Below are 17,040 nucleotides of genomic sequence, written 5' to 3'. Positions count from 1 at the left end.
CAACAGTGTAGGAGGTGTGTCTTCTTTGCAGAGGTGTTTATTTAGATATTCTGCCCATTTATTAGTTTAGATTTGTTTTTTGTTTTGTTTAGTTTTGTTTTCTTGTATTGAGCTATATGAGCTATATTTGTAGATTTGGGAGATTAATCCTTGGTCTGTTGCTTTGTTTGCAAATATTGTCTCCCACACTGAGGGTTGTCTTTTCGTATTGTTTATGCTTTCCTTTGCTGTGCAAAAGCTTTTAAGTTTAATTAGTTCCTCTTTGTTCATTTTGGTTTTTATTCTCATTACTCTAGAAGGTGAGTCAAAAAAATCTTGCTGTGATGTATGTCAAAATGTGCTCTACCTACATTTTCCTCAAAGAGTTTTATGGTGTCCAACCTTACATTTAGATCTTTAATGCATTTTGAGTTTATTTTTGTGTATGGTGTTAGTGACTGTTCTAATTTTATTCTTTTATATGCAGCCATCCAGTTTTCCCAGCACCACTTATTGAAGAGACTGTCTTTTCTCCATTGTTTATTCGTGTCTCCTTTGTCATAGATTAGGTGATGATAGATACATGTATTTATCTCTGGGCACTATTGTGCTCCATTGATCTATGTTTCTGTTTTTGTGCCAGTACCATACTGTATTGATGATTGTAGCTTTGTAGTATAGTCTGAAGTCAGGGAGCCTGATTCCTCCAGCTCCGTTTTTCTTCCTCAAGATTGCTTTTACTCTTCAGGGTCTTTTGTGTTTCCATACAAATTGTATTTTTTTTTTTTTTTTGGTTATAATTCTGTGAAAAATACCATTGGTAATCTGATAGATTGCATTGAATATGTGGATTGCTTTGGGTAGTATAGTTATTTTCACAATATTGATTCTTCCAAACCAAGAAAATTGTATTTCTCTCCATCTCTTTGTATCATCTCTGCTTTCTTTCATTAGTATCTTATAGTTTTCTGAGTACAGGTATTTTGCCTCCTTAGGTAGGTTTATTTTTAGCTATTTTATTCTTTTTGTTGTGATGGTAAGTGGGATTGTTTCTTTAATTTATCTTTCTGATCTTTCACTGTTAGTGTGTAGAACTGCAAGATACTTCTGTGTAGTAATTTTGTAACATGCAACTTACCAAATTTATTGATGAACTTTAGTAGTTTTCTGGTAGCATCTTTGATGTCATCTGCCGAGAGTGATAGTTTTATTTTTCTTTTCCAATTAGGATTCCTTTTATTTATTTTTTTATTTTTTTTCCCTCTTGTTGCCATGGCTAGGACATCCGAAAATATGTTGAATAATAGTGGCAAGAGTGGACCACCTTGTCTTGTTCCTGATCTTAGAGGACATATTTTCAGTTTTTCACCATTGAGAATGATGTTTACTGTGAGTTTGTCATTTATGGTCTTTATTGTGTTGGGGTAAGTTCACTCTATGCCCATTTTCTGGAGAGGTTTTTTTTTTTTTTTTTTTATCATATATAGGTGCTGAATTTTTTCAAAGCTTTTTCTGCATCTATTGAGATGATCATATGGTTTTTATTCCTCATTTTTTAATATGCTGTATCATTGATATGCACATATTGAAGAATCCTTGCATCCCTGGGATAAATCTCACTTGATCATGGTGTATGATCCTTTTAATGTATTGTTACATTCTGCTTGCTAGTATTTTGTTGAGGATTTTTGTGTCTACATTCATAAGTGATAATGGTCTGTAAATTTCTTTTTTTGTGATAGCTTTTTCTAGTTTTGGTATCAGGGTAATGGCGGCCTCATAGAATGATCTTGGGAGTGTTCTTTCCTTTGCAATTTTTTTGGTTTAGTTTGAGAAGGACGAGTTTTAGCTTTTCTCTAAATGTTTGATAGAATTCACCTGTGAAGACTTCTGGTCTTGGGCTTTTATTTGTTGGGAGTATTTTAATCAGTTTCAATTTCATTACTTTTGATTGGTCTGTTCATATTTTCTAGTTCTTCCTGGTTCAGTCTTGGAGAGTTGTACTTTTCTAAGAATGTGTCCATTTCTTCCAGGTTGTCCATTTTATTGGCATATTGTTTCTTGTAGTAGTCTCTTATGATTCTTTATATTTCTGTGGTGTCAGTTGTAACTTCTCTTTCCTCATTTCTAATTTTATTGATTTGAGTCCTCTCCTTTTTTTCCTTCATAGATCAGGCTAGTCAGGCTAAAGCTTTATTGATTTTGTTATTTTCTTAAAGAACAATCTTTTAGTTTCATTGATCTTTGGCATTGTTTTCTTCATCTCTATTTTATTTATTTCTGCTCTGATCTTTATGATTTCTTCCCTTCCACTAACTTTGGGTTTTATTTGTTCTTCTTTCACTTGTTGCTTTAGGTGTAAGGTTAGGTTGATTATTTGAGATTTTTCTTTTTCCTGAGGTAAGATTGTATTGCTGTACAGTTCCCTCCCAGAACTGTTTTTGCTGATTCCCACAGGTTTTGGGTTCTCTTGATTTTGTGTCATTTACTTCTGGGTATTTTTTAAATTTCCTCTTTGATTTCTACAGTGATCTGTTGGTTATTTAGTATTTATTATTTAGCCTCTATATTTATGTTTTTTAGAGGTTTTTTTTTTTTTTTTTTTTTTTTTTTTTCTGTAAATGATTTCTAAACTCATAGTGTTGTGTTTGGAAAACATAGTTTATATGATTGCAATTTTCTTAAATTTATTAAGGCCTGATTTGACCTAATTTGACCAAAGATATGATCTATCCTGGAGAATGTTCTGCATGCCCTTGAGAAAGAATTATATTCTGCTGCTTTCAGATGGAATGTCCTATGAGTATCAATAAAGTCTATCTGGTCTAATGTGTAATTTAAGGCTTGTGTTTCTTTATTAATTTTCTGTCAGAATGATCTGTTGCTTCATGTAAGTGGGGTTTTGAAGTCCCCCACTATTATTGTATTACTGTTGATTTCCCCTTTTATGGCTGTTAACATTTGCTTTATGTGTTGAGGTGCTTCTATGTTAGGTGTACAAATATTTCCAATTGTTTTAGCTTCTTCTTGACTTGATCCCTTGATCATTATGTAGTGTCCTTCCTTGTCTTTTGTAATGGTCTTTATTTTAAAATCTACCTTTTCTGATATGAGTTTGCTACCCCAGCTTTCTTTTGATTTTCATTTGCATAGAATATTTTTTTCCCATCTCCTCACTTTCAGTCTGTATGAATCCCATACATCTGAAGGGTGTGTCTTGTAGACAGCATATATATGGGTCTTGTATTTGTATCCAATCAGCCAGTCTGTGTCTTTTAGTTGGAGCATTTAATTCATTTATATTTAAGGTAATTATTGATATGTATGCCTTATTGACCTTTTCTTAATTGGTTTGGGTTTGGTTTTGCAGGTCTTTTTTCTTTCCTTCCTCCTTTGTTCTCTTCTCTTGTGTTTCTTGCCTAGAGAAGTTCCTTTAGCATTTGTTGTAAAGCTGGTTTGGAGGTGGTTAGTTACCTTAGTTTTTGCTAGTCTGTAAAGCTTTTGATTTCTCCATTGAATATGAATGGAAATCTTTCTGGGTATTTTTGATTGCAGGTTTTTCCCTTTTATCACTTTAAATATATTGCACCACTCGCTTCTGGCCTGCCAAGTTTCTGCTGAAAAATCAGCTCATAACCTTTTGGGGATTCCCTTGTATATTATTTATTGCATTTGCCTTGTTGCTTTTAATAGTGTTTCTTTGTATTTAATTTTTGTTAGTTTGATTAATTTGTGACTTGGAGTGTTCCTCCTTGGGACTTTCTGTGCTTCATGGACTTGGGTGACTATTTCCTGGAAAGGTAGTTTTCAATTACAGTCCCTTTAAATATTTTCTAAGGCACATTCTCTTTCCCTTCCTCTTCTGGGACCCCAATAATTTGAATGTTGGTATATTTAATGGTGTCCCACAGATCTCTGAGACTGTCCTCATTTTTTTTTTTCTTTATTCTGTTCTGCAGCAGAGATTTCCACCTTCGTGTCATCCAGGTCTTTTATCCATTCTTCTGCCTCAGTTATTCTGCTATTGATCTCTTCTAGTGTATTTTTCATTTCAGTTAATATCTTGTTCAACTCTGTTTCATTGTTGTTGTTGTTGTTGTTGTTGTTGTTCTTTAGTTCTTCAAGGTTTTTGTTAAGCTTTTCTTGTATCTTCTCAATCCTTGCTTCCATTCTTTTTACAAGATCTTGGACCATCTTTCCTATCATTACTCTGAATTCTTTTTCAGATAGATTGCTTATCTCCTCTTCATTTAGTTGTTCTTATAGATTTTTATCTTGCCCCTTCATCTGCAACATATATCTTTTCTGTCTCATTTTATCAAACTTACTGTGTTTGTGGTCTCCTTTCCACAGGCTACAGGATTAAGGTTCCTCTTGCTTCTGGCATCTGCCCCTTGGTGAGGCTTGGGCCATTATCCCCTTGCTAGGGGGTTTTATTGGTTTTATGGTGATCACAGCCTGCCCTAGATATTGAGCAGGCATTCCCCTTTGCTGTGTGGTTGTCACTGCTCTGTCGGGGTGGAGTCTGCTACCTAGTTTCTGGAGTAGAAATCCCCATGTCTGTTTTTTTAGCTATGATTCTGATCTGCAGTGGGAGGTAGGTGGGATTAGAGCACTTATACTGGGAGTGAAGACAATAAGTATTCAATTTTTGGAGCTATTCACTTGTGGGTGTGTCCTGTTCTGTCCCCATTAACCCATTGTATGGGCTCACAAAATATACAGCTGTTGGCACAGCTCTCAGTCTTGACGAAACTTTGAGTATGCTGGAAATTGGCCCTGGTGACTCACAGGCATTGTTCTCACCTGGCCACCCACACAGATCCACTGAGGTCATGTCCCAGGACTGCAGTAGTCATCCCCCTAAACCTGCTATGTGCGCTATGAAGGCAGCTCATTCCCTGGTTTGTCCCACCCCTGTGTGAACATTCCCCCAGAGCCTGGAGCTGATGAAGCAGACCCGTCCCAGATACAAGAGCACTTGTTGTCCTTTAGGATGCTTCACAGGTGCTGAATTTAGGAAGCTGTCAGTGGAGGAGCAACTTCACATTTCTTGCCGCTGCAAGACAGATTTCAGCTCTTGTTCCTTAGGCACACAGCCCCTGAGGCTCTGCCATGGTTTTAGCCCCTCCTCTGGGTGGATTTACTGGTCTACAGTTGCTATCTACACCCACCCCAGGACAGTGGGCTGGGTCCTGGCATCCACTGGTTGATGTCCTAGTAGTGAGAAGTTTCTGTGTTCTCCTGGGACAGTGGGGCAGATCCTGGCACCTACTGTCAGATATCCTAGAAGTGAGAGCTGTCTGAATGTTCCTGGAGCAGCAGGGTGGCTTCTGGATTCCAGTGGCAGATTTCTTAGTACTGAGATGTTTCAATGCTCCCAGGACAGCAGGGCAAGTCCTGACATCTGCTGATGGATTTCCTTTTGAGGGGAGTTATCTGCACACTCCTAGGACAGCAGGGTAGGTCCCAGAACCCACTGGTGGATTTTCTACTGGGAGGAGTTAATTGAGCACTCCCAGGACAACAAGGCAAGTCCTAGTACCCACTGACGAATTTCCTCCATTTGATTTTATTGAATAACAGTATTAGTCAGACAGTGAATGAAGTGCTGGTGATAAAGAGGTAAACAAGACAGATACAGACCTATGATTCTTAGGCTCATTTAAGTGGCTTTTAAATGGCAGAGTGGGGTGAATTAGACTTAATTTGTGTATCAACATTGTGCAGAACCAGAAACAATAGTTCTATTTTTTTTTTAATTTTTAAGGAAAAGGTTTAATATTTATTATTGACTGAGAAGCAATCAGGTTTATTACATGGTGAGCTTCTTCTTCCTGAATGTCCTCCAGCAAATACTCAGGGACAACTTGTCAGAAGCAGTGGAAGTACTTGAGCATAGTTTTTATAAGCTCAATTAAACAAGAGTGAATTCAAAATTCACTCTTTCTATAAAATGGAGAAGTAGCACATTTCTTCTCCTCTTGCACACAATGGAAGAAAATAGCATCCATTATTAAATGCTTTGGACATAGCTGAAAACACAAAGTGTTAACTTCTCATCACCTTGCTATTAAAAATATTGTCTTTACAGGTTAATTCCTCAATTCTCTGATTCATCATCAGCATTGCAATGGAAGAAGACAAGATAAAAGTGACTTCATTCTAATGGGGCTTATGAAGATTCCTCAGATGCAAATAATTCTATTTTTTGGTGTTACTAATCACCTACAGTGTCACTGCCACAGGCAACCAGCTCACTGTGGTGCTGAAAATCTGCAGCCAGACTTCGGACTCTGATGTATTTCTTCCTGGCCTTCTTTTCTTTGATAGATGCCTGCTTTTCCTCTTCCATGATCCCTAAAATGTTAGCTGATTTGTTCTCTGACTCAAAATCTGTCTTCTTCAGTGGCTGCAAGGCGTTATTTATTGAACATTTCTTGGAAGCTTGAATGAAGAGTTCAAGATATTTTCATGATGACACTTCAGCAAAATCCATTTTCTGTATAGTTTTTACATAGTTTCAAATCCTTATTCAAATGGTGTTTGGCATTTGCCATCACAAATATTACTGTGGCACTCTAATATTATAAACTATGCTTAGACATGTGTTTTCAATTTTGTTAAATTTTCTTCCTTTAAGACACATGCTCTTCATGTTGGCCACATTCTCTGGAGGCAATCAAGAGTTAGGCAAACATATTTGAACATAGTAAGTGAGTGTTGATCTAAATAGGAATATTCCTGAATTGAATTGTTTTAAGTTTATTTACAAAATAATTTCAATATCAGTATTTATTTCTTTTAGTAGATAATTGTAATAGGCCTTACAGTATAGAGTATCATGTCACTTTAGCTGTAAAACAATAATTTAGAGATAAGAGTACTGTCCCAGGATTTAGTGGCCTGGCTTCTTATTTCCCTTTGGCAAATGGCACCGTTATTCCCTGTCTTGTATTTCCTTGCTACAAATTGTGAATATTATTGCCTATTTTTTTTCTATTCTATATGAATACTGTCCAATTAAATGTAAATGACTGTCTTGATTGCTGCAGCTTTGTAATATAGTTTGAATTCAGGGAGCCTGATTCCTCTAGCTCCATTTTTCTTTCTCAAGATTGCTTTGGCTGTTTGGGGTCTTTTGTATTTCCATACAAATTTTAAAATATTTTGTTCTTATTCTGTTAAGGATCCCATTGGTAATTTGATAGGGATTGTATTGAATCTGTAGATTTCTTTGGGTAGTAGAGTCAGTTTCACAATATTTATTCCAATCCAAGAACATGGTATATTTCCCCATCTGTTTATGACACCTTTGGTTTCTTTCATCAGTGTTTTACAGTTTTCTGAATATATGTCTTTTGCCTCCTTAGGTAGTTTATTCATAGGTATTTTATTATTTTTGTTGTGATGGTAATTGGGTTTGTCTCCTTAATTTCTCTTTCTGATCTTTCACTGTTAGTGTATAGGAAAGCAAGAGATTTGTGTGCATTAATTTTGTACCTTGAAACTTTACCAAATTCATTCATTAGTTCTAATAGTTTTCTGGTGGCATCTTTAGGATTTTCTATACATAGTGTCATGTCATCTGAAAACAGTGACAGTTTTACTTCCTTTCCAATTGTGATTCCTCTCGTTTATTTTTCTTCTCTGATTGCTGTGGCTAGGAATTCCAAAAGGATGCTGAAAAAGAGTGGTGTGACAATGTTCATTGCAGCACTATTTACAATAGCCAGGACATGGAAGCAACCTAAATGCCTATCAAAATATGAAAGGATAAGGAAGATGTGGCACATATAAACAATGGAATATTACTCAGCTATAAAAAGGAATGAAATTGAGTTATTTGTAGTGAGGTGGATGGATCTAGAGTCTGTCAAACAGAGCAAAGTAAGCCAGAAAGAGAATAACAAATACTGATGCTAACACATATATGTGGAATCTAAAAAAAAAATGGTACTGATGAACCCAATGGCAGGGCAAGAATAAAGACACAGATATAGAGAATGGACTTGAGGACAGGGGGATGAGGAGGGGAAGTTGGGACAAAATGAGAGAGTAGCATTAACATATATACACTACCAAACGTAAAGTAGATGGCTATTTGGAAGCTGCTGCATAAAAGGGAGATCATCTCATTGATTGGTGATGACCTAGAAGGGTCAGATAGGGAGGGTGGCAGGGAGGCTCAAGAGGGAAGTGGTATGGGCATATATGTATAAATATAGCTGCTTCACTTTGTTGTACAGCAGAAACTGGCACAACATTGTGAAGCAATTATACTCCAATAAAGATTTGAGGAAAAGAAAAAAAAAGAATGGTGAGAATGGACATCCTTGTCTTGTTCCTGATCTTAGTGGAAATGCTTTCAGTTTTTCACCATTAAGAATGATGTTTGCCATAGGTTTGTCATATGTGACCTTTATTATATTGAGGTAGGTTCCCTTTATGTCCATTTTATGGAGAGTTTTTATCTTAAATGTGTGTTGAATTTTGTCAAAAGCTTTTACTGAACCTATTGAGATTATCATAGGGTGTATATTCCTTAATTTGTTAATGTGATGTATCACATTGATTGATTTGTGTATACTGAAGAATCCTTGCATTCCTGGGACAAATCCCCTTAATAAGTTGTATGAACCTTTTAATGTGTTGTTGGATACTGTTTATTAGTATTTTGTTGAGGATTTTTGCATCTATGCTCATAAGTGATCTGTAATTGTCTATTTTCTCGTGATAACTTTGTCTCATTCTGATATCAGGGTATGGTGGCCTCACAGAACTAATTTGGGAGCATTCCTCCCTCTGCATGGTACTGACACAAAAACAGATATATAGATCAATGGTACAGGATAGAAAACCCAGAGGTAAACCCACACACACATCATCACCTAATTTATGACAAAGGAGGCAAGAACATAGAATGGAGAAAAGACAGCCTCTTCAATAAGTGGTTCAGGACTGGAGAATACACGTAAAAAATGAATTTGGAACACTACCTAACACCATACACAAAAATAAACTCAAAATGGATTAAAGACCTACACATAAGACCAAACACTATAAAATTCAGAGGAAAACATAGGAAAAACACACTTTGATATAAACCACAGGGAAATCTTTTTTGACCCGCCTCCTAAAGTAATGAAAATAAAAACAAAAATAAACAAGTGGGACCTAATTAAACTTAAAATCTTTTGCACAGAAAAGGAAACCATAAACAAGACAAAAGGAGAACCCTCAGAATAGGAGAAAATATTTACCAATGAAGCAACAGACAAAGGATTAATCTCCAAAATCTACAAACAGCTCGTGGATCTCAATATCAGAAAAACAAAAAACCCAATCAAAAAATTGGTAGAGAACAAGACAAGGGTGTCCACTCTCACCATTATTATTCAACATAGTTTTGGAAGTTTTAGCCACAGCATTCAGAGAAGAAAAAGAAATAAAAGGAATCCAAATTGGAAAAGAAGAAGTAAAATTGTCACTCTTTGCAGATGGCATGATATTATACATAGAAAACCCTAAAGACTCTACCAGAAAACCGTTAGCACTCATTGATGAGTTTAGTAAAGTAGCAGGATACAACAGTAAGGCACAGAAATCTCTTGCATTCCTATACAATAATAATGGAAGAGCAGAAAGAGAAATTAAGGAAACTCTCCCATTCACCACTGCAACAAAAAGAATCAAATACCTAGGAATAAACCTGCCTAAGGAGGCAAAAGATCTGTATGCAGAAAACTTTAAGACATTGATGAAAGAAATCAAAGACGACACAAAGAGATGGAAGGACATACCATGTTCCTGGATTGGAAGAATCAACATAGTGAAAATGACTATACTACCCAAAGCAATTTACAGATTCAACGCAATCCCGATCAAGTTACCAATGGCATTTTTCACAGAACTAGAGCAAGAAATCTTACGATTTGTATGGAAACGCAAAAGACCCCGAATAGCCAAAGCAATCTTGAGAAGGAACAATGGAGTTGGTGGAATCAGGCTTCCTGACTTCAAACTATACTACAAGGCCATAGTGATCAAGACAGTATGGTACTGGCACAAAAATAGAAAGGATGATCAATGGAATAGAATAGAGAACTCAGAGGTAAACCCAAACACTTAAGGACACCTTATCTTTGACAAAGGAGGCACGCATATACAATGGAAAAAAGACAACCTCTTCAATAAGTGGTGCTGGGAAAATTGGACAGCAACATGCAAAAGACTGAAATTAGAACACTTCCTAACACCATACACAAAAATAAACTCCAAATGGATTAAAGACCTACTTGTAAGGCCAGACACTATCAAACTCCTAGAGGAAAACATAGGCAGAACACTCTTTGACATCCATCAAAGCAACATCCTTTTTGACCCACCTCCTAGAATCAAGGAAATCAAATCAAGAATAAACAAATGGGACCTCATGAAACTTAAAAGCTTTTGCACAGTGAAAGAAACCATAAACAAGACTAGAAGGCAGCCCTCAGAGTGGGAAAAAATAATTGCGTATGAAACAACAGACAAAGGATTAACCTCCAAAATATACAAGCAGCTCATGCAGCTTAATACCAAAAAAACAAATAACCCAATCCACAAATGGGCAGAAGACCTAAATAGACATTTTTCCAAAGAAGACATACAGATGGCCAACACACACATGAAAAGATGCTCAACATCACTAATCAGCAGAGAAATGCAAGTCAAAGCCACAATGAGGTATCACCTCACACCAATCAGAATGGCCATCATCACAAAATCTGGAAACCACAAATGTTGGAGGGGGTGTGGAGAAAAAGGAACTCTCTTGCACTGTTGGTGGGAATGTAAGTTGGTACAGCCACTATGGAAAACAATTTGGAGGTTGCTTAAGAAACTACAAATAGAACTACCATATGATCCAGTAATCCCACTCCTGGGCATATACCCAAAGAAAACCATAATCCCAAAAGAAACATGTACCATCATGTTTATTGCAGCACTATTTACAATAGCCAGGACATGGAAGCAACCTAAATGCCCATCAACAAATGAATGGATACAGAAGATGTGGCATATATATACAATGGAATATTACTCAGCTATAAAAAGGGATGAGATGGAGCTATATGTCATGAGGTGGATAGAACTACAGTTTGTCATACAGAGTGAAGTAAGTCAGAAAGAGAAAGACAAATATTGTATGCTAACTCACATATACGGAATCTAAAAATGGTACTGATGAACTCAGTCTCAAGAACAAGGATGCAGATACAGAGAATGGACTGGAGAACTCGAGGTTTGGGAGGGGGCGGGGGGTGAAGGGGAAACTGAGACGAAGTGAGAGAGTAGCACAGACATATATATACTACCAATTGTAAAATAGATAGTTAGTGGGAAGCTGTGGTATAACCAAGGGAGTCCAACTAGAGGATGGAAGATGCCTTAGAGGACTGGGGTGGGGAGGGTGGGGGGGACTCGAGGCGGGTGGGAGTCAAGGAAGGGAGGGAATATGGGGATATGTGTATAAAAACAGATGACTGAACTTGGTGTACCCCCCAAAGAAAAAAATTGGTAGAAGACCTAAATAGACCTCTCTACAAGGAAGACATACAGATGACCAAAGGGCACCTGAAAGGATGCTCAACATTACTAATCATTAGAGAAATGCAAATCAAAACTACAATGAAGTATCACCTCACACCCATCTGAATGGCCATCTTCAAAAAATCTATAAACAATAAATCCTGGAAAGGGTGTGGAGAAAAGGGAACCTTCTTGCACTTTTGGTTGGAATGTAAATTGATACAGGCACTATAGAGAACAGTGTGGAGGTTCCTTAAAAAACTAAACATAGAACTACTGTATGACCCAGCAATCCCACTATTGGACATATACCCTGAGAAAACTATAACTCAAAGGACACACGTACCCCAATGTTCATTGTGGCACTGTTTACAATATCCAGGACATTGAAACAACCTAAATATCCAATAACAAATTAACAGATAAAGGAAGATGTGGTATATATATAGAATGGAATATTACTCAGCCATAAAAAGGAAAAAAAATTGTGTCATTTGTAGTGATGTGGACAGACCGAGAGGCTGTCATACAGAGTAAAGTAAGCCAGTAAGAGAAAAACAAATACTGTATATTAATGCATATATGTGGAATCTAGAAAAAATGGTACAGGTGAACCTATCTGAAGGGCAGGAATAGAGATGTAGACATAGAGAACAGATATATGGACACAGAGTGGGAAGGGGAGTGGGACAAATTGGGATATTAGGATTGACATAAATACACTACCATGTGTAAAATAGCTAATGGGAACATGCTATATAACACAGGGAGCTCAGCTGGGTGCTCTATGACAACCTAAATGGGTGGGGTGGGGGAGTGGGAGGGAGGTCCAAGATGGAGGGGATATAGGTATACATACAGCTGATTCACTTCATTGTACTTCAGAAACTAGCACAACATTGTAAAGCAATTATACTCCAATAAATAAATAAATAAATACAATGTGAAAAACCCTTAACACCACCAAAAATAAATAAATGAATAAAAAAAATTTTAATAAATTTAAATGACTGAAATTAATGCATTTGCCAATCTCTAAGTATGTTGAATAATGGAATTATTTTCATCATTATCATGGTAATCTAATTCCAGAATTGGCAAAAGAAACAACTACTGTGAAGAACTATTGTAAAGTTTACCTGGTATAGTACCAATATTAAAATAAGGTTCATAATTATCACCTAGTGTACATCTGAAAACAATACTTAAAAACATGATTTGCAAAAATGGTAGATAAATTAAAAAACAAAATAATATAATAATATTTAAAAATCTGGTAGTTACTTACCTAAATGTTTAATACACATTACTAAATATTCAGACTCCATAATAAGCATATATGTTATCAAATTCCTAAATGCATAAGTGGTAACTTGGTTTGTTTCTTGTTGTTGTTGTTCCTCTTCTCACAGTGTTTTGTCTTCATCTGGACTCAAGGAGGAGCTCAAAATTAAAGATGAGTGATATAAAAGTTCTCCTCTGCTATTCAGTTAATGCACATGAAACAGCTGGGTTTTTGGCAAGGTCTATTAATGATGCTGATATACCCCTGATGTTCAGTTAGCCACAGCTGAGTAACTTTACAGACTATGCCTGCAAACAAGATTTATAGAAGTACTTTCAAAGCTTATTCAAAGGTATCATTGATAAATCAACAAAGACACTTATTGTACCTGAGCTAGTTGGTATTTTAAAAAGCTTATAATTTCCTTTCTTGGTGAACTAACAGCTGCCTGGGCCCTGGCCATGGATCTATGTCACACTTGTTCATAGGTAAGATTTTTTTTTTCCAAGAAATGGCATAATCAGAGACTCTCAGGTTTAAATGGCTCTTAAAAATCATATTATCACCCCTCATCCTCACCTATTTGACATTAAATTGTACCCTTTTCAGCATAGAAAACTTCAAGAAAGTTAGACTCAAGTACAATACTAACAATTTAGAAGCAAAAATATTTTGGGGTCTTTTTTCCTTATTGATACACATTTAAATAATTTATAATAATAATAAAATTAGTTAAAGTTAAATTAGAATATTATACAATTCAAATTTGCATCCAAATTGTTTCCACTTTATATTTCAACTTAAGAATGTTCCTGTGATATTGCACATTTAAACTAAATTTTCCACAGCTCTTAATAATTGTATCGAGCATATTTGTAAATAATGGTTTGTTTCCTTTAAAAATATTTTCCATTAGGGTTTGTTCCTGGAAAGAATATTGTGGAGCCACAGAAAAGTGAAAAAAAATGTTTTATATTTTCATGGTTATTTCTAAAACAATTTTTATTAATTATGTCTAGTTCTTATGTTATGTACAGTATAATCTTTTCTGATCTGTTGGGGGATCCCACCTCAGAATAAGAAATGCAATGAAGCTGCTGCACTTTGTTTCCTCATATGTATGAAATTTTCACTTTAGATACTAAAAAAATAAATATTTTTATCCATTTGCCTTTGGAAGGAAAGATATACATTTTGCAGAATACATTTCATTATATATATGTCTTCTCTTTTCTTTGGGAAATTTATGTACCCCAATTTCTCATCCTATTAGTAATGCAGTATCCTGTATCCCAGAAATGATGGGTGATGGATGCTATAGGAAGATGGGAGAAGAGGGCATAGGAATGCATGCAGCACAAGTATAAAGCAGTGGGAAGGTCATTCCTATCATGGATGGATGAGCTGCTGATGTTTGGTAATAAAATTTGAGGCATTTAAGACCATGTAACAGGAACACTCCTCATGACTTTGTGTGAACAAACATACATTCATATAGATAGTAAGTGTCCCACAAATAATTGTTGAATGAGTATACTTGAAGTAGGTATTTATATTAATAGATTTTATTTTTGTCTTAGTGTGTGTGTGTGTGTGTGTGTGTGTGTGTGTGTGTGTATGTATAGTACAAGCTCTTTATCTTATCCAGCAGACTATTTCATTCTGTTCTATACGTTATTTTTATTTTTAGAACATTCAAAATAAGGATTTCCTTTGCTTGCAAGATACTGGTGTACTAAACACCTCTTCAAGAGTTTTTTTTTTTTTTTAATATATATACATGTCTACAGAAGCTGTAAATTTACTGAATATGACTATGTTAAATCATATGTGGAACTGAATTTTGGAGAATAAAAAATATCAGTTAACAAACATAATAATTATATTGAACATAAAAAGACCCAGTAACATATTTTTCCTAGAGGCATTAACTATTTTCACACTTACACCTTAAATAGTATCAGAAACTATTAAACTGGAGTGCAGCTTCAAATGTTTATTTATGTTTCACATAAAGTAGAGAGTCATAATAAACAGAGAAGGGGAATAAGAAAACTTGAATTCTTCCTAGGTTTATGATCTCGTGAAGTTGTCATATTATACTCATGGCAAATGGAAATTCACCAAGAATTTATGCCTCACCTAATAGGTTTCAGGTACTGCAGACATCACACCAGATATTATGGAAAGTGAGGAAACACAGCTGAATAGCTTATGTATTCTGGCTGGTATCAGATAGAGTGTGTCGCCAATGGCATATACTTCTCCCTAAACTCCCTACTTATAATAGATATTTGTTGATGGTGCCTTTCTTTCCACAGTTATAGCTGAGGGTTCAAATGTAAATTCTCATGAAAGAGAAAATAACTTACCTGTGTGCAACACTTCTCAGTTCACAAGATACATCTGAGAATTACATTTGTAACCTCACAGACACAGAGGAGGGCTTGAAAGCATGAGGCACAGAGATGACTTTGCAGAGTCACTTGGAGTGTGAACCAGGAGGAGAATCTATATCTCATGTAGATAGCTCAGTGTTTTCTCAGTAACTTACCCATCCAATGTGACCCTATAGTTGTTTTACAGGTGACAGGTACCAGGTGTCCGAAGAGATGGAAAGCCATCCTTGAAGAAGTAAGAAGGACTTGAAACAAGGACTGGAGCAGAAGTGCCAAGGACATGTTCCACAGTTACAGCGTCTCCACTACTTTTGTTCTCAGAAATTCAGACCAAAATACTTTCGTGATAAACAGGTATCATTCTTTATTTCTTCCTAGGTAGTTCAGGCCTCAGGAAGGTGATCCTAAACAAGTCTTCTCATGCCTCCCAACAATGTGACTGAATTTGTTCTCTTGGGAATCACACAGAATCCGCACTTGCAGAAACTACTCTTCATTGTCTTTTTGTTTATTTTCCTACTTACCATGCTGGCCAGCCTCCTCATTGTCATGACTATCTCTCTCAGCCCCACACTTTCAGCTCCCATGTACTTCTTTCTCACTTACTTGTCCTTCATAGATGCCTTCTTCACCTCTGTAACCACCCCCAAAATTACCATTGACCTGCTGTACCAGAGGAGAACCGTCTCCTGTCATGGTTGCCTGACTCAGCTCTTTTTGGTACACTTCTTGGGAGGATCAGAGACCATAGCCCTCATTGCCATGTCCTATGACCGCTATGTGGCCATATGCAAGCCTCTGCGCTACATGACCATCATGCGACAGGGGCTCTGCCAGCTCCTGGTGGTGGTGGCCTGGATCGGAGGGATCCTACATGCCACTGTGCAGATTCTTTTCACAGTGGACTTGACCTTCTGCGGTCCCAATGTTATTGACCACTTCATGTGTGATTTCTTCTCACTGTTGAATCTTGCCTGCAGCGACACCTACTGGCTTGGAATCGTGGTGGCAACTAACAGTGGGGGCATGTGTTTACTCTTTTTTCTCATGCTACTCATCTCCTCCATAGTCATCCTGAGCGCCCTGAAATCCCATGGTCCTGAAGGACGACACAAAGCCCTCTCTACATGTGGTTCCTACTTTACAGTTTTGGTGCTCTATTTTGTCCCTTGTATAGTCACCTACACCCGTCCTTTGGCCACTTACCCTGCGGACAAGTTGGTGACTGTGTTCTTTACAATCCTAACTCCCATGTTAAATCTTATCATTTACACAGTGAGAAATGCAGAGGTGAAAAATGCCATGAGGAGTTTGTTGAAAAGAAGAGTAACTTAGGCTGTGCAAAATACCAAGAAGAGGACAATTTACACACATATGTAGGATTATACCTGTTGTAAATTGTGAAAGAAAACTAAGAACTTTTGTGGATGACTGACAGAAAAGAAAAAAGAAAAAAAAGGCCCCAAACTGACATTTGATGAATATTTAATATTGGCTTGGTATTTTTTAGTTTTCTGGTAATTTTTAATGTACTATACCAAGGCTATGATGTTCATGTTCATAGATTCAGATTGGGCAATGGAAAGAACAACTTTTAACCCCTAGTTCTGACAACTGTAGAGTATATTTTTCTCCAGAGTCTCACTGATAATTTAGTAAATTCTTCATATACGTTACTTGGATGAAATTGGTTTTTCCAAAGGACATTGATATAGAACTTATTCTATTTTGGGTTAGCCTGTGATAAACTAAATAAGGAATAGGATTTCTTAGGTATATATATATATACATGGAAGGGACAAC

At 36.4% G+C, this 17,040-nt stretch overlaps 1 protein-coding gene across 1 annotated transcript; it reads left to right on the top strand.

Annotated features, from left to right (window-relative positions):
* The first annotated feature begins 14,950 nt into the window (after window positions 1–14,950).
* On the top strand, window positions 14,951–16,572 carry LOC130848572 (olfactory receptor 140-like). Its single transcript, XM_057727025.1, has 2 exons — window positions 14,951–14,994; window positions 15,651–16,572. The coding sequence occupies exons 1-2, from the start codon at window positions 14,951–14,953 to the stop codon at window positions 16,570–16,572; spliced, it is 966 nt and encodes a 321-aa protein (XP_057583008.1).
* Window positions 16,573–17,040: the final 468 nt, after the last annotated feature.

This window comes from Hippopotamus amphibius, chromosome 3, assembly GCF_030028045.1.
Source record: "Hippopotamus amphibius kiboko isolate mHipAmp2 chromosome 3, mHipAmp2.hap2, whole genome shotgun sequence".
Lineage (NCBI taxonomy): Eukaryota > Metazoa > Chordata > Mammalia > Artiodactyla > Hippopotamidae > Hippopotamus > Hippopotamus amphibius.
This window is presented reverse-complemented; position numbering and strand designations above follow the sequence as displayed.

Excerpts from the sequence above, each read along its gene's own strand:
- LOC130848572 (XM_057727025.1), top strand. The coding sequence starts at position 14,951 with ATGGAAATTCACCAAGAATTTATGCCTCACCTAATAGGTTTCAG. Across the intron at positions 14,995-15,650 it reads CCTCACCTAATAGGTTTCAG|TCTTCTCATGCCTCCCAACA; the intron begins GTACTGCAGACA and ends ATCCTAAACAAG.